The sequence below is a fragment of the Strix aluco genome, chromosome 8, assembly GCF_031877795.1.
Source record: "Strix aluco isolate bStrAlu1 chromosome 8, bStrAlu1.hap1, whole genome shotgun sequence".
Classification (NCBI taxonomy): Eukaryota; Metazoa; Chordata; class Aves; order Strigiformes; family Strigidae; genus Strix; species Strix aluco.
The window spans coordinates 31,502,319-31,529,296 of record NC_133938.1 but is presented as its reverse complement, the minus strand read 5'-3'; the positions used below and the strand labels follow the sequence as shown (position 1 = coordinate 31,529,296).

General features: G+C 50.8%; 1 protein-coding gene across 16 annotated transcripts in view; it reads right to left on the bottom strand.

Moving 5' to 3' along the window:
• LOC141926717 (uncharacterized) overlaps positions 1-26,696 on the bottom strand; it is a 100,041-nt gene extending 73,345 nt beyond the window's left edge. For 14 of the 16 annotated variants that reach the window (XM_074833026.1, XM_074833023.1, XM_074833024.1 and 11 more), the window contains exons 1-2: positions 26,481-26,637; positions 25,486-25,562 (exon numbers count right to left, since the gene is read on the bottom strand). Coding sequence is in view for 12 of the 16 variants with exons in the window: in XM_074833021.1 (XP_074689122.1) it covers positions 25,486-25,498 (13 nt within the window). In the remaining 4 variants the exon portion in view is untranslated. Of the gene's footprint in view, positions 1-25,485; positions 25,563-26,480 lie in introns of all 16 variants that reach the window. The other 2 variants (XM_074833014.1, XM_074833015.1) reach the window with 2 other exon arrangements.
• Between the last annotated feature and the right edge of the window lie 282 nt (positions 26,697-26,978).

The following is a 26,978-nucleotide window of genomic DNA, read 5'->3' as shown; positions in this document are numbered from 1 at the left end:
GGGTGCTGCTCCCTCCAGTCCCAGGCAGCCAAAGCAGGCAGCAGGCTATGCGGGAGCGGGGAGCCCCAGGTGGTTCACTCACCGTATCTCCCAGACTAGCACCCTTCCTTCATAGCTGGCACTCCTCCTCTGGTCACCGTGCCTTGTTCTTACTCTTCATAGAGAACAGCTCACGCAAACAGCCATGCTTCTGTGAGAAGAGCTTTGCTCACACACAAGGAAAGAGAGTGGCCCTCTACAATCTCAGTCCCAGACAAAACACACACCTGGAAAAGAGCTGATGCAGGCCCGGCTGTTCCTTGCACCAGCCCCTCAGCAGGGTACCAGGTCTATTCTGTGCCTATGCTTCAGTGGCTGCTCCGGTGGTTCGGAGACTGGGCCCTCCGCTGCAATCCAAAGACTTTCTGTGTCCAGCAAGATCTGCAGAGAGAATTAAATGGTGCAGCAGCCCCATGGCACAGTCAGCTGCCAGCCCGGGCAGCACAGCCAGCTGCAGGCACGTATCCCCAGCCCCTCATTGCATTTGCAGTCACCAGGCACAGGCGCTTGCCGAGAGCTGGCAGATGGGGCTGCTCTGGTCCTCGGTCTGCTGCCACAGCAAACCTGCTCTCCTCCAGCTTCCACCCGCTCGAGGGACTCCAGCCGAGAGCCAGCGGGGTGACAAGCTTCCTCCTCTGTGCATGAAGAGATTGCTTCTGGATAAACTGCTATGGGGATCCCTGGTGACAAAGCAAGTGGTGGTGATGCATCTGGTCCTGTTCTCGCCCACTTCAGCCCCCCAAAGGGGGCCTGCATACTCCCCCCATACTCCTGGCTGTTGATACCAGATCTTCAGAGACATCTCAGCTTTTGCTCCCCCATGATTATGTTCTCTTCTTTTCACCTTCATGCAGCCTGCAGCAACTTGCTTACCATTTTCCAACCAGCATAGCTTGGACACGTCTGATACTGGACTGACCATCAGAGCAAGGCACTTTATTTCAGATGCAGTTCCCAAACTAAAAGAATACTCTATTGCTTCCCTCCAGTTCTCTTAAAAAAACCTGATTGTAGGGTGAGGAAGAAGTGACTGCATAGCACCCAGCAAGAGGAGCTGGTCATGAATTGGAACCCTAAGGCACCACCAGCAGAAAAAAAAACAATGCCTCCTTGCAAATACCAGCCAAAGAAAAAATAATTCAGCACCTGAAATCTAAGCATAGCTAAGCTGCATCTCAGCAAGGCAGTAATCCCTATTCCTCTTCACCGAGGAAAGCAGCACATAAGCATGTAGCAATAGACAGAGTTAAACACACTCTGCAAAACCGGGGATACATCTCAGAGGTGCCCTAGACAACCGTACAGCTTGTAGGGCTCATCAAGCCTACGGGGACATTGTGGCTCATGTATTGTTTAAGCTGCATAAAGAAAGATGCCTGAGATGTTACAATGCACTGTTACTCAGCCTCAATTCCCCAGCCGCTGTCCCTGAAGTAACCCCATCATTTTTATTACCCGGAGGGAGCCAACTGCAAACCCAACCGCATTTCCTTCTGAAGGGAAGAAATTTCATCAGAGATGCAGCAAGACATCTTCATCTGACTTGTGAAGCAAGAGTTTTCTTTAAAGAAAGTTCCTCTCTCCAGCAACACCTCCCTCCCGCCCAAAGGCGAGAGAAGTATAGGAAGGTGTGAAGAGAAGCAGTGCTGGATAGTCCATCAGAGGAGGGTGCTGAGATACAGCCCCTTCCAGCTACCTGGCTGAAATTCAAATGCTGGATTAGTGTCTCTGGCACATTTTTAATAGGAGGCAAAGGAGAGAAATGTAATGCTTCCTTCCAGCCTTTCAGGTCTACAAACCTCTCCCAGGTAGCAGGCAGTCTAGTCCATCAAAGAGAGACTAGAATCAGAAATTAGACCCATTTGTCATATAAAGTTTCCAGGTATGAGGAATCAAGCTGAATTTCTATCAGGCAGAGATGCTGTAGTAACACAGTAGCAGCTGGGAACTCCAGTCAGGTGAAGGTCAGGGCTGCTTGGCATCCGTTACAGTCACGGGCCTCTCAGAAAACCAAAAAGAGCAAAGGACGAACACTTCCCCTTGGCAAGCTCACTCCTGTCCAGCTGGATACGATGGGCTTTGAAGGTTGGAAACTCAGAGGGTTTGGCTGCAGTGAAACAGGGAGGAAAATGGAGATATAGAAGAAGAAAGAAGTTAATCTTCAAAAACAAAGTGGTTTTGTTCATCTTCTCTTTGGTCACCAAGGTAGCTCCAGCTGTGACTTGCATTCTGGGACCAAAATGAAAACTCTAGCTGGAGCTCTCGGGAATTGGAGTCAGTTATGCATCTTCTTTGTACTGAGTTCTGGCTCACATAAAAATGAGGGTGGCCAGCCCTGAAGGTGCCCTTTAGCCACATCAAGGGAAAAGTGCTGCAAAAGACAGACCTTGATAAAACATGATCCAGATGGGGACACATTCAGCATCCCTTGGGGTACGTGTCAGCTGTGCAGACAATCAGCCCGACAGCTCCGGGCAGGGTTTGGGCACTGGCTTCTGCCCAGATCCATTCAGTGGGAAGAACATGAGCAAGCAGAGGGACTGGCGTTACACTCACATTTGGATATGTCCTATTTCTCCTATCAAATCTCTGCAAAAGCAGTGCTTTTCCACCTCCCTCCTTGGACACCTACTGGATCAGCAGCTGGAAGCCCCTTACCACTGCCAATCCCAGCACCCAAGGACCTGCCATCTGCGTTGCAGCCTGCCTTTTGTACTGATTTGTTAAGTTTTTGCCCTGATTGCACGCCTCAGGCAGGCGACAGTTGCTTTGTGCAGGACTTGGAGGAGGGAAGTTTTACAGCTTGGCTGCTGCCAACACACAGATGTTACAGCCTGGGTCACGGCAAGGTGCTAAAGGCCTTCAGAAATGTTGCAAAGCATTAATTATGTTCCCGCAGCTGTTCTTTAACCCTCGTGCATGTCTCCTTTCTTCCAGGGGCTGCCAGAACCGCAACTGTGAATGGGAAATCAAAGCAGGAGGCTTTGAAAGGAAGCAAAGCAGAGACTTTAAAGGTTAAAAGAAACAGCACTCTGCAAACACAGGGTTTTTTAAAGCTGCTTGTCCCTGCCATTTGCTTGAACGCCTCCTCTTCTCCCACTTGGTGCAGCGCTGAACTCCAACGGCACTCAAGGAGAGATGGAAGAGGTCACCCAAATCCTGACATATCACGGAGCATCTCAGCTGGGAGGTTGATCCATGGGCTTGGAAATGCTTTCTCTTGCAAGACTGGAGGAGGGAACGGCTTGCGGGGTGGGGTTAACCAACCCTCCCTGTCTGTGCAGATTCAGAGATGAGATCAGAAAGGGATTTCCCTGGTCAGAAATGCACCATTATGCCCCAGTTGGACCAGAGTTTTACTGAGCTGGAGAGCAAACCTCTCAGACACACCACTGACCAAAGTGATCTGCTGAACCCAAGCTCATAGCTTCTCCCATCCCCGCTACGGAGGCTGGGGAATGCCAAGCATCAAGACCAGCTTACCTGGAACAGCGCTGGGAGATGTAGGGACCCAACAGTCTCCTGAACTCACCTCATGTGCTTCAGCCCCCCGACAGCCACCGCGTGTGCCTGGGCTGGCAACAGGCCTCCCGGGGCCCCTGCAGAGGCAGTCTCAAGAGGACCTACGCACGCTTCTCTAGGCAACAGGAGCATTGGAAAACCTGAAGCTACTGCTGAGAAAGCAGGCCCATCCCTACAGCATGGTGCCATTCAGAGCTGTCACTGTGGGAAAACAGAGCTGCTTCGTTAAGGAGGTCTGCATCCAGATTTCTGAGCCCTGCTGAACATCAGGAATAATGAGTGCCGACACAACACCAGGGCAGCTGTTCCAGTGCTAAAGTTGCAGCCTACCTGGGGAGGCATCTCCATGCCCCACAAACCAAGACTTCCTGTGGGGAAAGTCTGCCCATCGCTAAGCTACAGACCAGCTGCAAATTGAAGCCCCAGCTCAAACACAGGCATCCACTAACATATCTGCACAGGCTGGGCTGCAGCTGTGCCACAGGACCATGAGTGGTCTGATAAAACCCACCAAGCTCCTGGATGGCTTCTTCCTCCCCATTCCCTGTGCTTTAAGCTGCAGTCAAACAGAGCATAACTCCTTTTAAGACTCGCAGATGTCGTGTTTCTGAATCATCTGGCCAGGCGGCTTGCGCTGGTGAGAGGAAACAAGATTGTCTCTGGAATCCTTTGTGCCGTGGCTCTCCATGCACAATAGGCTCCCGCACACTCACAGGCTACATAACTTTTAATGGCAGAAATGAAGTAGGGAGGGGGGAGGGAAAAAAAAAAATACAGGCACAACAACTGCAAACAAACAGAGACTGGGGTGATGGAAAATCAGGCAGAAAAAGCTACGCTGTTGTGCCTGGACACACATCCCACACAACAGCAGCTTCCAGCAGCTTCCACATTTAAAAAGGCAGAAAACAATAAAGCCTAAGTTTTGCCTGACATCTCCTGGACATGCCTTCAGCCAGGGATCGTTATGACACAGCACGCTGGCCGGGACTTGAACTTCTGCATAATGGCCCCAGACAGCTACCAATATCCTCAGCTCCCGCTGGCACAAATGTTAGCTCCATTGCAGCCTTAGGAGCTGTGAGAACTAAAAAAAGACCAAAGTGCAGACCTTGGAAGGGGATCCACAATAGCATTAAGCACTCTGAGCCCCAGGGCTATGGAACACCAGACTGAGCTCCCTTGACAGCCGGAGGTGAAGAAGCTGCCTCCAGGCAGCTCAGCACACCCATCCCAGGTGCCTAAAGAAGATGAGAGTCCTTCCACACCAAAGCAGCTGGTGACAGCGTTCTTCCCCTACAGGGACACCCCACGGGGCACCATGGGGAAGGCTGGCCCTGGGCACACAGCCATTTCAAGAGGGAATTGGGGATGAGCAATGTCACCCTAACTCCCCCAGTCCTTATGCACTGGTCTTGGGCTTGCCTTCCTCGAGCAGCTGTCCTAGGGCAGCCAGAGGTGGACAGACACCAGATTCCCACCTGGATGGACCAACAACCAAACAAAGACTCTGCACAAGCAGCGTTTGTGTTAGACATTTCTGGAAACCCCTATTATGCTTAAATATAAAGCAAGGAGACAATGTTTTCATCTGGTTAATAGAGCTCTTCACACACAACCACCTGGCCTAGGATGGCCATTTTAAAACAACATTCAGCTGAGACTTTTGTTTCCAACAGAGTAATTTAATATCCTGATCTAGCAGAGTACTTTCACCCCCAGATATCAGAGCAGTTCAGAAAGGCTATGCTGATTTTACAAACCAGGGTGGGGAAAAATGCAGCAGCATAACTCACATCACCTGCAGTCCCAGGAGCAGAAACTCCTACCTGCCCAAAACAACCCCCAGCAGGGACAGGCAGAGAGGCAGCTCCTTCAGCAGCCTCTCCCAAACAGCAGCTTTCCTCTTTCTGCTTTTTTTCCAGCATTTCCCCCCACCCCCCCCAACTCCAAGTTCAAGTTACTTAAATTTCACAGAGGGGCTGCCATCTTCTGATGAAGATGATCCCACCGGTGTTATTGTCTGGCTGCCAGCTCCTGGGAAACAGGCGAGGCACGAGGGCGGTTGCTGTTTTTAACCAGAGGCCGCGTCTGACTTCAGCGTTAGGGGAGTTAATGAGCACTGTGCAGTGGGAGGGAGGACTGGGAGAAAGCAAACAGGGAAAGCTTTATTTTTATAATTCATTATTTTTATACGAAAAATAAGCCAAGGACCTTAAGGGGCATAAAGGAGATTTTTTTGTTTGTTTAATAGCAGAATTACAGGTTTGCAGCTGGAAGAGCCTGCTGGGACATCCTGTGCCCAAAAGGTGAACAGAAGGGAGGTACCCGAGTCTCCATGCAGGACGTTACAGGTCACCTTGCTCTTTTAGGTCTCCAGAGGATCTGGGAGGGAGACATCCCTCATATTGTATTAGTGGGTCCTGTTGGGGATGCAGCTGCAGTCACAATCAGACAGAGAAAGCTTTGACCATCCACAGCAAGGGCCAGACATGTTCTCCCCTGCTGCTTAAGGACCACCTCGCCTTCTAGAAATCAAGACCTGCGCCAATTTGCAGGGTAGGAGGAGCAGATCACATCAGCCATTCCTGCCAACGTGAAGCCCAAGGTATTCATACACACCCTACCGTCCTAGAGGGGAGTCCTCTGTAGCTCACCCCATCCTCCCAACCCCATCCCAGACACAGGATGGGTTCTGCACGATAGACCCTCTCTTGGGGGGTAACAGAGTCCAGGCACTCTGGGAGCTCCCTTTCCAGCTCTGAAGGGGGTTCAGGCCACTTAGTGGGTGCTCAACACCAGGCAAATTGAAGCCAAATCCAGTAGTCTCTAGAAAAGATGGACAGGGTCAGCAAACCTGACACTATTCCCCCTTAAAGCAGCAGGAAAAAGGTTAAAAGAGAAGATTTATGGGCATATATCTCTGCCAGAACCACCAGGTGATCATGTGTACACATTTCTCTACTCTAAGACCTAATTTTCCACCATTTCCCTTGACTTGCTGTTCCTTTTCTCCCATTTCCTTGATTTAGGGCCCAATTATTTCTTGTCCTCTTGCCAGTGAAACAAAATATTTCATAAGCACTCCTGCCGCCTCTCCCCACTCCCTCCCTCCTTTGGATGCTGGTTTCAATGCCTGACTCATGCCTCATGTTCTGCAAAATTTAGAGTATTTTAGTGAACACCTAACGATGATTTTACCATTTTTCACAGTGATGCAAATGGGATTTGGCACCAACGAGCTCACTGTTGGAACTTAAGGGAGTCTGTGGCCCCCACAGCTCTGGCACGTCTTTGCAAAGCTGAGGCTTCACCTGGGCACGGTTTCCTTCTGACTGTGTCCTTCACTAGGGGTGAGCCACATGCCCTGGGCTGGACTGGTGGTGATGCTTTGTGATGGGGACAACTAACTCAATAGCTCATCTGGTTCCTGACCAATACGGAGACATATGCAGTGCCCTGCAAGAGTTGTGGAGGCAAGAGCAGCAGGACTGTGCCAACACAAGGCAACTTTCTGGCTGGACCACATCACCCCCACCATGTAGCTGCATGTCCAGGCCAGCTCCAGCCCTCCAGGGAAGAGTTGCTATCCATACTCAAGTAAATCTAGTATCTGGTTCTTCTCCTTAATGATACAGACAACAAATTCTGCCCTTGTTAAATGGAAACATAAAGAGTAAGAAAAAAAAAAAAGAGGACAACACCTGTCTCTGGTGGGTCCCCAGTCTAAACTTCTAAGCATAATTAAATCTTTCAAGCGGTTCATCACAGCTGGACCCCTGGGACCCACCCCAAAACCGCAGCAAAGGACAGACTGACTTCTGTCAGCACGCGGAGCACCAGCCCTTTAAACAGTCCCAGGCAAACGCTCTCCTCCCCCCGCGGAGCAATAGTTTTACAATAGCTTTCCATCCTTCTTCCTCCTCCCTGTCCAGGCTTGCACGATCACAGCATATAGCATTTCTATAGCATCCTCCTACTAGTTCCCAAAATCACATCCAAACCTGTCACAATACAACACAACCATGAAAAAGACAGTTAAAAGTGCTATTTCAATATTGCCAACCTTTTTCAGGAAGATGTATCTGTAAAGCGAGGTGAGGCAGATTAGGGGACTAACAGCACAGATCAAATCAGAGGTTCCCTAGGCCGCGAGCGGGGATAAAAAGCTAAAGTTTACTCTGAATCAAGTGGAACAAGGACTCAAAATTGGGTGGCCGGTATTCCGAACTCAAGTCTCAGACCCCAGTGACCTCTAACTTCCATGACCATCAGCTGCTTACCTCTACCTGCAAAGCACAATTCCTTTAGCCTTTTTTTTGCCCCCACCCCCCAAAAAAAGAGAATAACTCACTAGACATGAGGCCTGTCCAACCAAATGCCATCTGAAAAACTTCAGACCCCTGAAAGTTGTAGCAAAACAGGGTCATGCTCACCAGCTGGCTCTAACTTGGGTCTCTTTCCAGAAGAGAATGTCTGTTTGTGTCAGCAAGCTCATTCTCCTGTATCACCTTGCTTGTCAGAATGGCAGACGTGAAATACCGCCTCTCTGGTTTACACCGTGGCTGTACATAGATTACAGAGGGCAGCTGAATCAGCTAGGGCAGGTGAATTCCACAGCTTCTCCTAAAGACAGTGCCTCTTCTACATGCACACATCCAGCAAGGGGCATCTCCAGTGATTTGAGTCCTTCCAGTGGCTGGCAGTAACAAGGAGGAAAGATCTTGAGAAGAGGATCAGGAAGGAGGGATAAGGAGAGGGACTCCCTCCTAGTTATTCTGAGCTATGCCCGTTCTCTTCACCCAAACAGACGATTGCCACAGCACATGGAGAACTCTCCAAACCTGACTCCATGCTCAGTCGTCACTGATGGGGTCAAGCGGGCAAGAGAGCTGGATGCCAGCTGGGAGATGCAGAGCTCTGTCAGAAAGAAGGCCCTAAAGCAATGCCATGGGAAGCCCTAAGAAGGTTAAAGCAACATTCACGCTTTGGGCAGCAGGATCTGGCCTTCACACCCACCACCACAGCTCTTGGCAGCTTGTTCGCAATTTCACAGAGCCTGGAGGACAAGTCGAGTTCTGCTATGCTATTTAGCTGCGCTAGACTTCTTGATGTTCTATTGTAGGATTGGGCAACTTCTCCCCAAAAAGCTTTCCAAAATAATTGGCCATCAAGTGCCACAAGAGCAAGACCCCTTTGGTCTTTGGTAATACAAGGAGTGATGTTTGTTGGGGAGGGGGTGCGCCTCTACCTGAACTTAAGAAGCAGAAAACTAGCCCTAGTTAGAAACAGCAAAGAGGAAGGGAAAAACAAATGAGGGTGAAACCTGAGAAAGGTTCTGCAGACTGCCTGGTGCAAAGGCATCTCCTCTTCACCACCTATGGGGGCTATGTAAGGCAAGACCCCTCTACTTTGAGTGGGCCCTGGGAAAGGCTTCTGGGACTCTGCCTGCCACTCTGTGGGGCACCAGACCTGTTCTGGGCTCCCTCTGAGGATCAGCCCAGCTGAAATCCACCTGCAGCTCAGGAAGGTTTGGGGATTAGTAACCCCCAGATCTGTAAGATCCAGAGCCCTTAGAGGATGGTAACCAGCGTAGCTTCATTCCTCTTCATAACTTGGTACAATCAGCTCTGCTAACTGTGTTGGCCTGGGGTTTGCTAGATTAATGTCACTTTTAATTTATCACGTGGCTGTGGCTGGCTGGAAGCATCACCTCCAGGGGAAGCTGACTCACCCTAGGCACGCTGTTTTCCATAGGGCCAGCTAGGTCCTGTCCCATAGATCAGCTTCCCTTCAAGCTACCTGTCAACCTAGCAAAGGCTGGACAGTCCCCTAAAGCTAACATACCACAGTTCATATTCCTGGCAAGTACCATCACAGGGCATAACTCCCCTAAAAAGTATTGGAAATAGTAAAAGCTGGCTATTAGGGCAGTTTTATACTGGATAGAGATATTCTATGCTGTAAAGTGCGTTTGGAGGGACCATTAGACTCCCTCCCTTGTCCTTTCTCAGAGGAAAAAAGATAAATGTCTAGCCGGTTGTTCATAGCCCAGGGCAAGGGAAATACAGCATCCTCTGTAACAGCTAGCAGAAGTACTGAGGAGCAGAGACACACAGGGACTCTGCTCAGAGACAGCATGACTGGCTTGCCCAGCACTGCCCCAGCGCCAGGACACTATCAAACCCAAACCACCTCTGGCAAGCCTGCTCCAGAGCCTTTGTACCATGCTCCCAGCAGCCCGGGTGCTGAGATGTTAGGGAAAGAGCTGCTTGTTAGAGAGTCTAGCCCTGACCCTGAATAAAACAGCAGTGCCTGGGACTGCTCTCAAGATAACAAGACTACAGCGTGCAAGCAGCGCAGTGCCTCTGTGTGGTTAACTCTGCTGCCAAAAGAAACCTCTCCCATTTGATTTGACCATTACACAAGCACAGGGAGGAGCTGTGTTTGATCCTCTGGGAGCTTGCTAAGCCAATATTTCTGTAGGAAACGGGTGCCTGTGCACCAGAATCTAAATATAGCTTTAAAAAATAAAATCAGCCTCTACTCCATCTGATCAAGCAGGAAGTCTTTGGAGGGTAAACCAAGACAGGAGTGTTTGCTCAGATTTATGGAGAGGCTGAATAACAAAAGTTGGAGAGGTCTGAACTGAATCTATCCCTTGAGTGGAAGTGTAACCACATAACCCTGAAGTCCAGCTATAGTTTTCTTTGCTGCCTGGCAAAATCCCCAAAGAAAGAGAGGAGGAAAGGGCCCTTAATGACCTTCATCAGTGACTTACATGACATAACACAGCACACTCTCAGCAAGTTTGCAGATGATCCCAAATGGTTGCCATGAAGATGATTAAGAGCCTGGAGCATCCAACACACAAGGAGAGGCTGAGAGAGCTGGGACTGTTTAGTCCTGAGAAGAGAAGGCTCAGGAGGATCTTATCCATGTGCATAAATACCTCACAGGACGGAGTAAAGACAACTGAGACAGGTTCTTCTCAGTGGTAACAGGCACAAATTGAAATATAAGAAATTCTATTTAAACACGACACCTTTTTTTATGGTAAGGGCAACCTAACACCGTAACAGGTTGCCCAGAGAGCCATCCATCCTTGGAGGTATTCAAACGCTGACTGGATGTGGTCCTGGGCAGCCTGTTTCAGCTGACCCTGCTTTGAGCAGGCAGGCTGGACTAGATGATCTCCAGAGGTCCCTCCAACCTCAGCTATTTCATTGTTGTGTTGGATGCAGGATTCATGGTATCCTATTTTGATGCTGGGAATAGTAGGAATATGGTTAGGGCCACAGCAGATCATCTATCCTTTTTCTCACCTCATCTGATTTGTAACAAAAGTTGGGATTCGAAGAGCTCCAGCACTTTCCCCAGAAGAAGTTGTTAAAAAACATTTACAGGCTTCAGCCTTGGAAGATCAGATGTCCACCAGAGATGATTTTTTCTGTTCATCCATGGGATGGATCAGATCAAAAGAGCAGGGGCAACACAAACCCTGAAACATGCAAGTCCTCAAACGCTAAATATTTCCCAGCCCTTTCTTTGCTAGATTGGGGCAAAAAAAAAAAAAAAAAAAAAAAAAGACAGCATGGAAGAAAGATGAAACTTGGTTTACTGGACCCTCCTAATTGAGCTCTAGTGCCTAGGATCAAAGATTAGTTGATTAAAATCCAATTTCAAAGCTTATTAACTTTTGAATGAGAAATGCCGCTATGGTGAGCTTATTCCAGCAGGCTATTTCGGGCTTGGCAGAAGTGGCTGGCAGGGAAAAACAGCTCTTTGCTTATCAGCACCCAGCTTAGACCCAGATGAGACAGAAGAATTTCACCTCCCCAGACCACTTTAAACAAAGACTAAACGAACAAAGGGACTTCCCTTAAGCTAGCTATTAAAAGCAGCTGGGCATTTCCCCTTCATGCCACCACAGCTCATTTGAAAGCCAGGCAGAGCCACTGTGTTGCATTTCTAAGCCACCCAACATTCGCTTCCTTGCAAGATATTTTGGTCTGGCTGACAACTGCCAGCTCTGTTGTGAGCTCCCTGGGTATCTTCAGCCCATGTCCTCCTTGCCCAAGTGCAGCAAAGAATGGGGCTAACTCAGAAAAACAAAGGCCTCTGTCCTTACAGCAGCTGTACCACCACAACCAGCTCTGCCCCCCTGCCGGCCGAGGGAGATGGTGAGCCAAGCTGAGATCTCCTGTTTGCCACAGGGTTTTATCCTGAGGGATGTAAATCCCACTCCTAACCTGAGATCCCCAAGTATGCTTTAAAGCATGCAAGATACAGGGTGGAGCTGTGTCCTGAAGCTTCAGGGTTGAGCACACTCCTTATGCTAAGGACAAATGGGGGTTAAGCGCTGCCCTTTGGGGAGCCAGTTCCCCATCCCCTCCTGTTTGAGCTATAACTCACAGTAGTGCCTGCACAGAATTTTCCAGCTTCTCCCCTCTTTCCCAGGCACAGCCACCATAAAGATGAGAACTTCAACAAACAATTCCAGACGCTAAGGGCCCATTTTTCTCTCAGGTACACAGTTTTTCAGAACATCTCTCCTCTGGGGAAACAGTATTTAAGGCTGTCTGTGCCCAACAATGGGCTTCACCTCTTCTGCTGAAGGACTGGGTTTATCTGCTGAGTGCAGCAGTTGTCCAGATCAGCTATTGACAGGGACTCATACGTGTGTGGCAAAGGTGGCAACTGTGAAGCACCAAGGTCTGCGTCTGAGTCTGACTCTTGTCCCACTCACAGTGAAACACATGACACATCCTCCAAAAGCATCAGAATAAGCAATTTAGGGTCGAAAGGCAATTCATGCTATTGCACATTGAAGAGAGAAGGCAGCATGTAGCCTGGGAGACCAAGTTTGCTTTGAAGAGTGGCTGATGACAGCTATGTGACAAATACTTTGTCTCTCTGGGAGGCACCCCGGTAGCTTCTTTCCTCTCTCCTGCTCCTCTCCAGGAATGGCAGATACACACTGCCCAGAGCAGTGTGGCTGAAGGAGCTCCACTTTACCACGGGCCTTTCAGGCCCAACTCCAGGCAGCCCCAAGACCATTAAATGACACAACAAAGAGAAACTTGTCAATTAAAGTCCTTCTTCATTAACCAAGGAAAAAGGAAAAGCAGTCTTATACAATCTGCCTCTAGTATACAGGTGGGCATGGAGTATGCAGGTGACCTTCAGAAGGATTCCTGCTCTAGCAGATCAGGCCCAGGCTTTCAGACAAGGGAAATCAGTTATTTCCATGCATCTCTTTGCAGTGATCGACCCAAGGGCTGGTTTCTGCTATGCACAGTGCCTCTAGGGAAGGCAGCAGTCTGGACAGCACAACCCAAAGGCCTTCCCCATCCCTGTCAAACCAGACAAAACACACAACGATGGGGAGATAAAAGGGTATAGCAGCATACTTCACCTACATACAGGCACCCAGCAGCACGCAGCTGGGATCCAGTCTCTGAGACCAAGCCCACAGAAAACTCTGAATATACAGAAAAACAGTGGTACAAAAATGTGGTAGTATTATACAATACCTCCCTGTTGGTGGCAAGGCAGCTACTGCATTGGGGAAAGCGGTGTTTCACCCCCTAAGAGAGGCTGTGCAGAGGTTGGGACAGAAAGGCAGGAAGTTTTTTCTATAAATGAGAGCTTTTCACTTAAACTACCTCTATCAGCAGTCTCACTCTCCTATTACGCAGCCTATGCCATCACATTTTCTAAAAGGGGTAAGGGTCCCCACATCCCCACATAGCCTGGGACAGGGCCAGAAAGCACCGGTTTTGCAAGTGCCACCCTTGAGCTTTAGCCACACACTCCCAAGACCAGCAACCCTGCTCTCTCTTGCAAGCTACACTGTGTTGCAAACTCCAGCAGCAAGCTACAACTGAGCTGTGAAACAACACTCAGAAGCAAAAACAACACCAGATCACCCAGGCAAACACTGAGGAGAGGTGACAGTAACAAGGAGGGTTATGTTTAGCCTCACATCTGTGCTGTTTGGAGGCTTTCTTCGGGGACACACACACACACACACACACACACTCACACATTTTAAGAATAAATCTTTTACTTGGAAAACATCCAGCCTGGGAATAAGAAAAAAAACAACAAAGAAAACAGTCTAAGAGAATAGGTAATTCAGTGGAGAGAGGTTGTTGAACAGAAAAGGTCAGGGGATGCAGGGAGCACACATGCAGGACCACCAGCACAGGGAGGATTTGGGGAAAGCAGCCATCTTTGGGGCACACAGGCATGCTCCTGCTCCCCATGCCTGGCTGTCTCACCAGCATCATTTTGCAGGGGAAGGAACAAAGCCCTGTGCCACCTCCACTTCTCACAGCCTCTGCTCCTATTGCAGGGGGAAACTAGCTCCATTCTTCCCTGAGTTCCTCCATCCATGCCAGGCAGGAACTGGGAGCTACTGGTGAAGGTAGCCCAGTGTGGAGGACCTGCAAAGTCACTGAATCTGGGCCTCAGTCTGGAACTAGCCACTTCATACAGCAGCCTACCACCACAGAGCCCTTCTGCACCTCCTCCAAAAAGCACCAGTACTTCTTTCCTTCGCCTCATTCAGCCCCACCACGCACATCCTGGACCACATCCTACTGCAACAGCACGCGCCAGCGGAGGAGTAGAAAGGCACACGCTGCGTGCTCAGGGCCAGCTCAAGCAGAGCTGATGGCAAGCACATTCCCACCTAGTCCTCCAGCGTCCCAGGATCCACCAGGAGCTGGCTCACCATGGTAGCAATAGCTTGTTCCCTCCCTGCCCACTGCACTCCTCTGGTCCCAAGAAAGCAGCACCATGCTCTGTTGGACCGGTTACAACTTCACACAACCACCTACCTGGGCCACATGACCCAAATCCAGTTAGACTCACGTGGGACATTTCCCCGTTACTGCTTCAGCAGCGGGTGACAGATCTGAGCCTCGCTGCGTTATAGCAGGCTGCAAATCTGATTTCCTCCCCCAAAAACTAGGTGTGTTTCCATCTGCCTTGACCCCCCTGCACCCTGCCTAAGGATGGAGCAACTGGCAGTTCAAACTCCACTGAGCATTAATCCATGTTTAAATCAGAAACCCAAATCTCTAATTTGCTTCATCCTGAAGTCACTTAAATGTAAGCAACGCTCCTGGTCCTACTTCTGCATTTATTTTTATGGCCGCAGGTATTATAATTGTTGTACTAACAGTGCTTTAGTTGCCATTATAAATGTACAAACTCACATGCCTATGTATGTGCAGGCACGCATCTGCACACACTCACTCTTCTACCTCTTGAGAAATGGGTCCGTTCCGCTTTCTTCTGCTACTGATAAAATATTGATTAGGGAATTTGAAAATCTGAAATGATTTAGGAGTCCCTGGATGGGAAACGTAATGTACTGTGCTGGTTGCATTATGAGCCATCCATCACCTGTCAGCAAGCAGCAAGAAAGTGACAGAATCAATACAAACGTGTCTGAAGATGGGTTTAACTCATTTCCCTTCCCCCTCGGGCCACGGCTGGAGCATCCCGGCTGGAGGAGAAGGGAGGCTTGGTAGCTAACACCAGGCCAACCTCAATCCACCCAAAGTGCAAGGGGGTTAACTCCTTCCTCGGCAGTCCACCCACACCAGGGCCAAGAGCTGAGGTGAGCGACCTCAGCCAAGGTTCCCGGGGAGCACAGCCAGGCCAGCCAGCCAGGAGTTGCTAATTCGGACCCCGAGGGCTGTGTTCAGCTGCCCCCGTGTCAGCACACAGAGCTGCTTGAGACCATCCAGGGTACCCAAGACCTCCATGTGCACTTGCATGGCTCCTACTGAGACTGCTTCCACTGACTTGAGCAGGTTACTTGACCCTAAAGCCTCTCACAGCTGGTAAATATTTTCAGCTCCTGCCTCCTCCAGCATACTTTGCCCTGTAGATCATTCCCAGGGACTCACACAACATTATACTGCTTTTGGAGGGACCAGGCTGAGCAGTGCCATGAATTCCTGCCTTGCTTCCCTATCCACTGCTGCCCGGTTCCTCCCATGTACATCCTCAGCATCGTCTTCCCTTCTGCATCACCTGCCTTCAGTCAGTAGGGCCTGATCCAGCTCCTCATTACACCACAGAGCTTGTTCCTTAAGTATCTGTTGTTCATACTAGGTCCAAGAGTCTTTTAAAATAAAAGAAGTGGCAGGGGGGCGGAATCCATCCGTAGGGTGATATATGGTCCTCCCGCACTTTGCAGATGGATTCAATTGGCCTGTGATCCTATTTTGCAGATTCCCTTAGAGCGCTGTAATTCATCCTGCAGGGCATTTCAAATGAGACCGGACAGAGCACCGGAGAAATGACAGGAGCCGAGCACCCTGCCTCGCTCCCCGGGAGCGGGCAAGGTGACCAGACAGGCTATCGCTCATGTGTTATTAGAGTTAATTATTCCGAGGGCACACCACAGGAGTGATGGCAGCACAAGGGCAGCTCAAACAAGGCCAACAGAGCAGCCTGGGCCCAGAGAGGCTGTTCCTAAAAGCTGCTCCTCAACTCAAGCCTACCCACCATGAACCACGTATGGCAGCAGCATTAATACTGACTGCAGAGCACACGGCATGGGATGAGGGATGGAGCAGGGGAAAAGGAACGCTCCACAGCACCAGATACCTTTTGACCTGTCAACCAAGGGGTGCAAGACCAAAACCCACTGGATGGGAGAAACAAGGATCTCCAAAGCCTGCCCAGGTCTCACCCCCTGACTGATTCTTCTCTGTCATGACAGGGGGCTGATAGACAACCCCTCTTGCCACCTTTCAAGGCTTCAGAGGCATCAGTGGCCAATGGATATGGCTGTGAACGCTCGTCTTCTACACAGGTCTTTTCTGCTCTGTTCTTCCTGCAAGGGTGAAGCTTCAGCCTTCAGGCAGAGACAAGCCACCACCTTGGCTTTAGGAGGTTCAGCCCTTCCACAGGCAGCAGAAGCAGCCAGAAGAGTGCCACAGCCCAGCTCTGCCATGTCAGCTGATGATGTGGCTGCAGGTAAAGCTTCTTGGAACCTTCTCATTTATTTTGCTTTTAATTCCATCCTTTAATAGACTGCAAAACCCTTAATGTGGGAGTCTCAACTACCACGTCTGTGCAATTCACTCCGGATACGTCCCTTCTACCTTACCATCCCTAATAGACTCTATAAATGGTTTCCAAATCCAGCAGAAGTGGTCTATTTGCTGCCTAGTATACCATGTAATCTTTTGCAGAGGTGGTATTGATCTTATTAAACCTGCAACCATTGAGTCCTCAGATGTGTCTCAGCTTTTGCTTTCCTACAGCAAAGAAAAGCACCTCTTCTGGCCCCAAAGCAACTTGCAGGGGACAGCACGAGCCTACCCTGATCTGGAGACAAGACAATCACTGCATTTCTGAGAACAATTTAATAGTCAGTTAGAGCCACAGCTGCAGGGTACTTAGTCAGAAGCAATACCCCGTCTCAAAAAGAAATGCCTGAGTCATTTTAACTGTAAGGGACAGAAATTAGGGACTAATTCAGCACATAACAATGCTGAGCCCAGAAGCGGCTCTGCTCATGGCTAATGGATTTTGCACAGTGAGATTGGCTCAGGGCTCTCAGCTCACCACTCCAGGACGCTCACAAGACTCATTCGGAGCCACCTTGCCAAATTTTTCTCACCCACCCACAAAGGAGAAACTCATGTGATTATTTGCACAGTCCTCTCCAAACAGCTAACCCTTCCCACAACACACAGGCTGGCTCTGGGTGGGAGAGGAGAGGTGCACAGTGCTGAGGCTGCAGGAGGAGGCTGGGCAATGGAAAAGGCATTAAGGCACAAAGCACGAAGTTGGAGCTCTCTAAAAAGTATACATATACACATCTATATATGCAGGTACATGAAGCTCACCTTTTTGGAAGGAAGGCAGCACCACGGTGTGCTGGGAAGGTAGAGGTGTAGAGCACAGTCTAACCAGATGCTTATCTGACAGAGCATCAGTGCTGGGTTACTTTTCCGGGCTGCCGTGGCAGCAGCATCTGAGGAGAGGACAGATGGCAGCTCCACAGAGCAGCGTTAGGACTATGACTAGTGTCTTCTAGACGAGGCTCTCGTGCTGCCAGCTCACAGCAGTCACTGGAGGAGGTGGTGATAAGTGGCCACTGTCTGGCCCAGAGGCGCTGGGGTGCCAAGCAGAGGGGAGACAGAGACGTGGCTTCCGCCCCTTCGACATTCGGGCTGCCCCAGTTGTGTCAGCCCCGCTCGTCAGCCCATCTGTCACGGGGCTGGTTCCTGCTGGGGCCTCAGGACCTGCAAAGGTGGCTGCACATGTTGGACTATTTATCTTCTCAGGTTGTTGGGACAAGGTGTCTGACAGACCTATTAGTTAGCCCACAAAGCAGAGCCCAAACACATCCTCAGAGAGGGGGACAGGGAATAACCCCAGGGAACAGGGCAACCCCATAAGTCACATGGCTCCCAGCACCCCAGGCCTCAGGGAAAGGTAACATAGCCTGAGCACTGAAATCCCTGCAAGAGGTACTTGGGGAAGAGTCCGGGAAGCTGAAGCTTTTGCTCATCATCTGCCATCTTTCCTTAGTCAAGAGTAAGTTGCCACTGTTAATGGTCAAGGATCACCCCCACTTTTTGGGCTGACCTTTCAAGCCTTGTCCTGGGATGTGCCCAGGCTGGGAGGTGGGACAGCAACATTTTAAAAACACACACTGCAGTCCCAGAGCTCTTCCAGGAAGAAGCACAGGCCCAACACTCACTTGTGCTAGAACCAAGACAATGCTGTGCCTTCGCTGGACTGGTAACGTGGAGATCTACACTATTCCTGCACCACCCCCAACTAATCATACAGTCTTCAAGGCAGCACATCATTGCTCTGGGAACCAGCCACCCACACACACACTGCTGTCTGTGAAGAGGAAGAAATATTGCTCCGACAGCCCGAAGAAAGAAGTCATCCATACCTACGTGATGTCTGTATGTCCTGGAAGCAGCAGTTTGGGACCTGCATCTCTCTCAACACCAGAGAAGAACCAGGATATATACAACAGTTCACCAAGGCGCTGAAGGAACGAGGGACAGGAATTAGCGGTTGGGTGACTAAGAAAAACAGTGTGCCACAAGTCCTCAGGACTCATCAGTGGGAAGTGTTGCCTCAGCAAGATAGCAAAAGAAGTGTCCTGCTCCCAAATCTGCCAAACCAAGAGCTCCTCCAACGGGTACAAAGTGTTCCCAAGCAATACACATACACCCAGGTCGTGCATCAGGGCAGCTCCTGACTCCCCATCTGTGCCAGCTTTTGGGTAGGGATCTCCACGTGAGTGATTACGAGACCATTACTCATCGTCACCCAAGACTGCCCACCTGCCCTGCCAACTCCTCCAGCAGACCAGGAACCCCGCCAGCACCAGGTCCAGGATCCACCCCAGCCGCTCAGGACACAGCCAGGAGCCAGACACTGAGCAAAGGCTTAGTAAAATGGAGCATGTCGTAGGTGGGGAGGAGGGGAGGCAGCTCTTTAAGCAAGTCATTCCAATTGGCTTGAGAAAACAGGTTGTTAAAATGATGGAAATAAATGGGTTGTTTGAGCAGCCTCAGAAATGCTTTCAGAGAAAGCTTCCAGGTAGGAACGTTGGTTGCAAATACTTATTAACTGCTCCTTCATTATCAAAGAGATGTGATACATATGTTTACATATTTTGATATGTTTTCATTAATCCTGCTTACTGTTTAATTCCCTAAACCTGCCCAGAACTGTCACCAAGTAACCCCCTAAACACAGCCTCAACTTCTGCACAGGCAGGCGTGGGCATTGGAGGAGTCACTCAAGCATACTGTACTGAGGAACACGCGTCGCCAGCGTTCAACCCAAAACGGCTCTTTTGATCACAGCCTCCCAAAAAAGGAGGGTCTCGCTTCAGATGGAGCGTGGTAGGGTCATTTACTCACCTTTGTCCACTCACGCCAGCCGCCAGCCAAGAGACCGTCAGTCCCTCCAATTCAACCTCCTGTCTCCAACAGCAACTGAGCTTGATGCTAATGGAAAGAGCTGAACAGAAGGTGGAACGCGGAGGTGTTTTCCCAGGACATTTCTTCAGCTCATAGCAGCCCGGCACTCACAAACTCCCAAGCTGTAAATCGCTCCAGGGCTGTGTTTGGGCCCATCATCAAGAGTTATCTGCCGTGAAATTGCCAAATTCCTTTTTAAAGGTTCACGATACTTTTTGGACTCCACAGCATCCCAGGACAACAAGTTTCCAGGGCTGAATTACTTCCCACACACATGCAGCATGTAATGCTGTTTGGTTTAAACATGCAGCCTGCTGTTTTCAGTAGCAAGCCCTGGCTTCTTGCCCTGCAGGAAACACCAAACGATTCCCTCCTAATCACCTTCTTGGGTGATTTTACAGGTGTCTTTCAAGTCTTCCTTGCTCCTGTTTCTGCTAAGTTGGTGAATCCTGATCTCGGCCATCCTCAGATGGAAGCTGCACCACCACTGAGTTAGATAAAGTATAAAGCACAGGTCCCTGCTCTGGCCATCTCCAGCAGCAACCTCAGCATGAGCAATGCACTCTGCTGGGACACGGGTTCTCCTCTGGGGCTCCTCACTTCCAGTGGAGGACCTGAAGGTCTGTTTATTTTAAGCAGGGCTTGAGAGACGCAGAGGCAGAGGATGGGTGAGAAGGATCCCTGCCCCTACACAACTGCACAGCCTGCCACAGGCCACTGCTTCAACAAGAGACAAGATCTCCCCCTGAGGAGGCCCATGCCAGAGGGATGCAGAGATTGTCACCTCCTGGCTGCTCGGGCAGGGGTTTCTGTCCAAAGCAGAGGCATCATGCTGACAGCCAGATCCCTGCAGGTTTCCACAGCCTCCATCACCCCGCTGGAAGCAGAGGGCCCCGCCAGCCCTCCTTCCAGCAATCCTGCCCAGGGACTGCAACGTTCCAGCTAGAAACTGCCCTCTGAGTATGCAAGAAGCACAACGACGTCAGTGTGATCTGCAAACTCCACCTGCCACAGAGATCACAGTCAGCCCACAAACACATTTCATTTTCAAAAGGAGCAAAGCACTGCCAAAAACCCCGGTGTGCCGCCAAGTTATGGCTTCTTCATCATTAGCACCTTCGCCTTAAGACTGAACACAGCACGGCTGGTGTTTGCAAGAGAAAATGGGAAATATCCTTTCTCCACACACGGCTGTTACAAAACACTTCATTGGAAGGGTAAACCCAGCAGGGCCCAAAGCAGATAGGCTCACAGGTACAAATTGGCAGGCATGGCGTATCTGATGGGCTTCATTCCCTGGCAAATATCTCCTATCAGCTCAAGCACTGAAAAAAAAAAAAAAAAAAAAAGCAGTTGCAGCTTTCTGTATACAGCGAGGACATTGCCTTGGTGTTGCAATTTTCATACCATTAGAGCAAAGACTCTGGGTCACAACAACCAGATGTGTTTCGGCATCCAAATGTGACGGCTCTAGGCCCTCAGCATCTCTGCAGAGTCCCAAAACAGAACCAAACTCTTTGGCACAGAAGCCAGTCCCTAAATCACCTGGGGGCAAAACCCAAATTCACCTCCCAGCCACACACCTTCCATAGACACCTCCGCCAGGATGGGCCAACACATTAGTCCCAGAACACCATACCCTGTTTAGTTCAGTCCTAACCCAGTGCCTACAAAGCCCACTGAGGAGTACATCAAAGCATGTCTTTTATCAGCATCCAAGTAGAGCCCACACACCGAAAGCTTTGGGCCTGTCTATATAGCCCATGCAGTATCTCCACCGCAGAGAGAAAGCAGCAGCAGGACTTTCCATGCGCACAGACCTTATCCCTCCCTCACTGCAACTGTGTGGTCCCGGGGGCCTTAATTAACCAGCACGCCTTCTCGCAGGGAGCTGCTCTGTGGGAACATTTACATGTTCAACTCCTTTGGACAAGTTCACAAGCAGGCGGCTAATCCTCTCCTAGGTCTCAATGTCATATCAATTTCTTGTTTGAAGCTGAGCTCTCTCCATCGGGTTTTTAAACTAATGAGATGCACCGAGGCCTTCAACTCTGGGAATATCAAATGCAGTGGGATTCAATTTCACTTGATTTTCATGTGGTTTTCCCTTTGTAATTAACACCAGACAGTATGCAAGGTCTCTTTATCCTACCACTAGATACAATCTCCACTCAAGACAAACATGTCAAGAAAGGTGACACTTTTACCCTATGCTGCCAAAGGTTTCTAACAATTTTTTTTCACCTCCATGAATATAATCCACATCCTCGAGGTAATACTCAGAACTTTAAATCTCCAGGAGCACTGCCATAGGTCCCTCAGGGCTTGCAGGTACAGCAGCCCCTCCTGCTTCTTACTCACGTGGATTATGCTCCAGAAACACTGGTGCATGGGCACAGGCTCAGAGAGGATTTTGTAGGTCAGCCTTTCCTGCTGTCATTAGGGGGCTAAGGATCTCCACTGTGTGTGAGCAAAGATGAGGAGGTATGAAACCATCCTGCACCCTTCCTAAAGGCAGCCCATTAGTCTTCCTACCATGGCAAATGTCCCTTTTCCTCTTACTTCTGCCACAACTCTCCCAGGTCATAGAACTGATTGCCAGCTCCCCACACACACGATGCTCCTGCACCAGCCAAGCTCTTCCACAAGTTTTTGGGGAGCAGAAGGGAAGGATCAGCCTTCTGATCTGTTCATGCCTCACTGTAAAAGGAAGCCAGTTTGAATAAGGTTGCCGGACACTGTGACAACAACACACAGCCATCGACTCCCACCTTTGCGCTTCATTCTTGGGTGTTAAATGAGGCAGATCAGCAAGGTCACAGAACACAAGCAGACTTTCTACACTGCAAAGACATGACAGCCTGCAATGGCCATAGCTTGGAGACAACACAGACAACACCCACCACTTTTTTTAAACTTAAATGAGCTTAGCTGTGCCATACCTAGCAGGATCTGCAGGAAATGTAATGCTCCTTTTGATCAGAGGAGTCGGAACAGTCCTGCTGTGTAGGAAAAGGCTGCAGAGCATGGTGCAAAAACCTGGTCAGCAATGGGGCAATTCCTACAGGGACTGGTACACAAAAGTATTGAGGGAGGATGTCCATTATTATAACCAGACACTGCCAAAATCCTAACACCCTAATCCAGCAGAAATCCCTCCAGGAGGGCCGCTGCGATCACTATGGCCAGGGAACACCCCAGGTTGGAGGGGAAGAAGATACTGCTCTAAGAGAAAGCAAAGCAGACCCGGCTTGCCCTACCCCAGGAGTGAAGCAGATTCTTCTCCACAGGTAAGAAAACAAGAGTCACCAACCATCTACCCCACATAGCTTGACCCTGAGCTCTCATTTCAGGAGACACAGAATCACAGAATCATCTAGGTTGGGAAAGACCTTGAAGATCATCCAGTCCAACCATTAACCCAAGAGACCTAAACCTGGGGTGCTCTCTCCAAGACAATCTTTTGGAGAGCAATTTTCCTGCCATTCAAGCACAGATACTAAACACGCTCTGTTAAAAGGCACAGTGCACTGCCTGTGTAATGTATTCCAGAACATATGTAAAAAGCCTCATTTTTCCAAAGACAACTGTTTTATTTACAAGGCCTCAGTTGTTATCCTGACTTTTCTACACAGGGTAGCAGAAGCTGGAAGGGAGTTGCCTGGATTAATGCAGCAAAAGCCCGCTTCCTGCAGACTCAAAATTATGCTCTTCCCTTGTACATATATACCAGCCACCATCCCATCCTTATGGTGATTCCCACCTGGTACCAGCAGCCCAGAGAGGCCACAGATGTTGCATTGCATCTGCCCTTGCCCCAATCCCAGCTCAGGGCCTCAGAGAACATTAGGTTCCATTAACCAGACCATTCGCCACAGGAAGTTGCAACCAACAAACTCTCCTGTACCTGCAGCACCCAAAATGTCCCCGTGAGTCCCTCCCCTGCTGATGCTCACACTGCTGTCCAAGAGCCTGCTTTAGAAAACGCCAAGCCACTCTCACGCTGCTGTGCCAGGAGCCCGCGAGTTCAAAAGTCCCGAGCAGCACCTCGGAGCAGAGTTCACGAACACTTTATTATCGCTCCATCACCGACTTCCCTGCACTGCCCAGCAGCTCTAAATGAGCCCTCCACTGCCGTGACAGCACCACAAGACCACCGAGGTTTCATTAATATTCATGTCCCATTGACACTCAAGCAAGCAATGAAAGCTTGCTTTCTACAGCAGATCATTAAGCGGGGGGAAATGAGTGACCTCTTAAGGTCAGCTGCATCACAGATGTCACCAGGAGCTGAAGGGACAGAGACAGGGTCATCACCCAGCATTTCTTTTAATAAATAACAGTTCTAAATGAGCGTGGCCTTGCCATGCCCAGCGGGACCCACTGAGACTGAAAGCATCTGGGAAGCAGATGCCCAAACTGCAAAGCCGGGCACGGCAGTGCCTCCTCTCAGCAACCCTGCCCGAGAGCGGCTGGGCAGCGGGATGCTGCTGGGCGGCAGGGAAGAAACATCTCACCAGCATCTCCAGGTGTTTAAGTCTGAAATAAATCACGGTGGTTTGTTCACAGTTAGCCCAGCTCAGTGGTAACACACTCACCTTCCTCTACAAGCTGGTAGCGTTTAAGAGCATCCCAGTGCTTCCTCAGTGCTACCGCTCAGGGTATTTAGCAGAGAGCTCCCTCCAGGCAGCAGTTACAACAATCCACGTAGCAGAGACTCGATCTCAGATTACAGGCCCTAATTGCTGCTATCAGTCAGAGTAACAATTAGCATCACCTTAATGTATTTCCAGTGCTCTCAGGAGAGGATGGGGAAGGAAAAGGGAGTCTTAGTCCCAGTTCACCTTGAGTTCACTGGGAAGCCACAAAAAAGCAACTCACCGGCAAACTTCCCAGGCACCTAATTTCCCCAGGATATTCACCAACTCTGAAACACCCAAAGCAGCACGTGGAAAAAAAAAAAACTCCTCCACCAACCCTCCTAAGCCAAGCAGACAGCTGCCCTACCTCTGCATTTTCACAGAGAGAGGCTAATGGAAGATCACATCTCACTGAAAACAAGACGCCCTCCCTGCTGTGAGAAGCCACCAACATCACCCACAGCCTCTGTTTTATTTTTAGCTCCTTCCTTGAAGCCTGACACCCAGCTCCTGTGCATCGGGTGTGCACCAGACAAGGTTGATTATGCCTCTTAACTCTTTTACAACTCGTGATCTCCACATCCTCATGGTACCAAGACTAAAAAGTGCAACAGGCCACATGCAAGCAAGAGAACTCCTGTACCCCCACACTCCTGGCTGCACACTGAGCTGCTTCTCCCAAGGGGATTTGCAGCACACTACCTCAGAAAAACTTTGCCACCTGACTCCTTACAACCTCAGGGGGCTCAAGAGTGGAGTCAGAAACTAAAGATGTGAGGAGCAATCCCCAAACCACAAGATTTATCTCCAAAAGTATTTGCCAGATCTGCAAATTTATACAAGCAAGAAGTCCCCTACATTTACCGTTTTCCTCCAAAAAGGAGTTTGCCTGATGAACAGGGCAGACCATGTTCAATCTCAGAAAAGCAGGATGTTTAAGGCCCAAGGTGAGAGCTTTGAGTACTGCTCAGGCCCTTAAAACCAATTCAAAAGACTGGAGGACAGCAAAAAGCCCTTACAAAGCCAAGGTGGCAACATACTGACTCCCACAAAGGGTTGCCCACCTAGCGCTACTGCCCACAGCGTCCTGTAGCTGGCACTGAGGGATGGGAAGGTGTATGGGCACAGGGCTACGGGACGCAGAGCTGTGAGGCCACCCAGCAGGGCCACAGCCCCAGCGCAGCCCGGGGGTGCCTCTCCCCATGCTGAGAGAGACAGAAGCATCCCAGGACCAGGAGCCCCATTCCCAGAAAATCTACTGGAATCATGTGCTGCAATCAGCCAAGACTCACCCCAGCGCAGCATCCCGGGCTCGGCCAGTCACTTCCACTTGCACAGCCCTGGGAACCAAACCCGGAGGCATCTGGCCCTAGAAGAAGGGAGAGCCAAGTGAGTTGCACTCCAAGTGCTCGTTTGCAGTGACTGCCCAGCCAGGCGCCTCCAGTTTTCAGCAGCCTCAATAGTCTTAAAGAAAAGCAAAGAGCCCCAGCGCTATGGAGGATCACCTTTTTGGAGGTGTTTTAAACAAAGTCACCCGCACGCTTGCCCACCTCCCCCAGCCCTCAGCCCTCGCAGCACCTCCCCAGGCCTGCTGAAGGCAGCCTGGACCTGTCACAAGCAGGTCATGGCCCCACAGCCACAAGTGGGCCCCAGCCCTGCAGCCTGCTGCAAACAGGCCTTGGCCCCCCCGACCATCACGATGGGGTGCAAGTCACACAGCCTGCTGCAAGCAGGGTTTGGCCCCAGAGCTGGTCACGAGTGGGCCCCAGCCCCACAGCCTGTCACAGGCAGATCATGGCCCCACAGTCCATCACTAGTGGGTCCCAACCCCAGGTTTCAGCCCCACAGCCTGTCACGAGTGGGCCCCAACCCCACAGCCTGCCACGGGCAGGTCATAGCCCCACAGTCCATCACCCAGGTTTTGGCCCCACAGCCTGTCACAGGCAGGTCATAGCCCCACAGTGCATCACTAGTGGGCCTCAACCCCAGGTTTCAGCCCCGCAGCTTGTCACAAGTAGGCCTCAACCCCACAGCCTGTCACAGGCAGGTCATAGCCCCACAGTCCGTCCCTAGTGGGCCCCAACCCCAGGTTTCAGCCTCACAGCTTGTCACGAGTGGTCCCCAACCCCACAGCCTGTCACAGGCAGGTTGTAGCCCCACAGTCTATCACTAGTGGGCCCCAACCCCAGGTTTCAGCCCCACAGCCCATCACCCAGGTTTCAGCCCCGCAGCTTGTCACAAGTAGGCCTCAACCCCACAGCCTGTCACAGGCAGGTCATGGCCCCACCTGTGTGACAAAAGGGTGCCCAGCCCCACAGCCTGTCACGAGCGGGTCCGGGCCCCGCAGCCCTACCAGCCCCAGCGCAGTCGTGGCCGGGCTGGAGGCGCTGCCGAGCCCTCAGCCCGCGCTTTACCTCCCCTCACCAGGCGGCCGCGAGCGTCGCACCGGGCCCCGCCTCCGGCAAAGGGGCGTGTTTAAATTAGCATGTGGCGCAGTGCACGCCGGGTAGCGCCGGCGCCTCACCCTGACCGATGAGGCGGCGGCGCAGTGAGTACATATATAGGAGGGCGGGTGGAGGGGAGGAGGTCCGGGGGAAGCTCACCGCCGAGGCCACGCACGGGGTGCGCGTCACCCACGCCCCGCCTCGGGGAAGGTCTGAGAGAAGGGCCGGCAGCGGCTCCAGCAGAGCCCCGCCCGCGAGGGGCGGGTGAGCCACCAGAAAGGGGGTGGCGCCGCGGAATCAGGCCCAGCCTGGGCAGGAGAAGCCGGCGCCGGCTGCGGGGG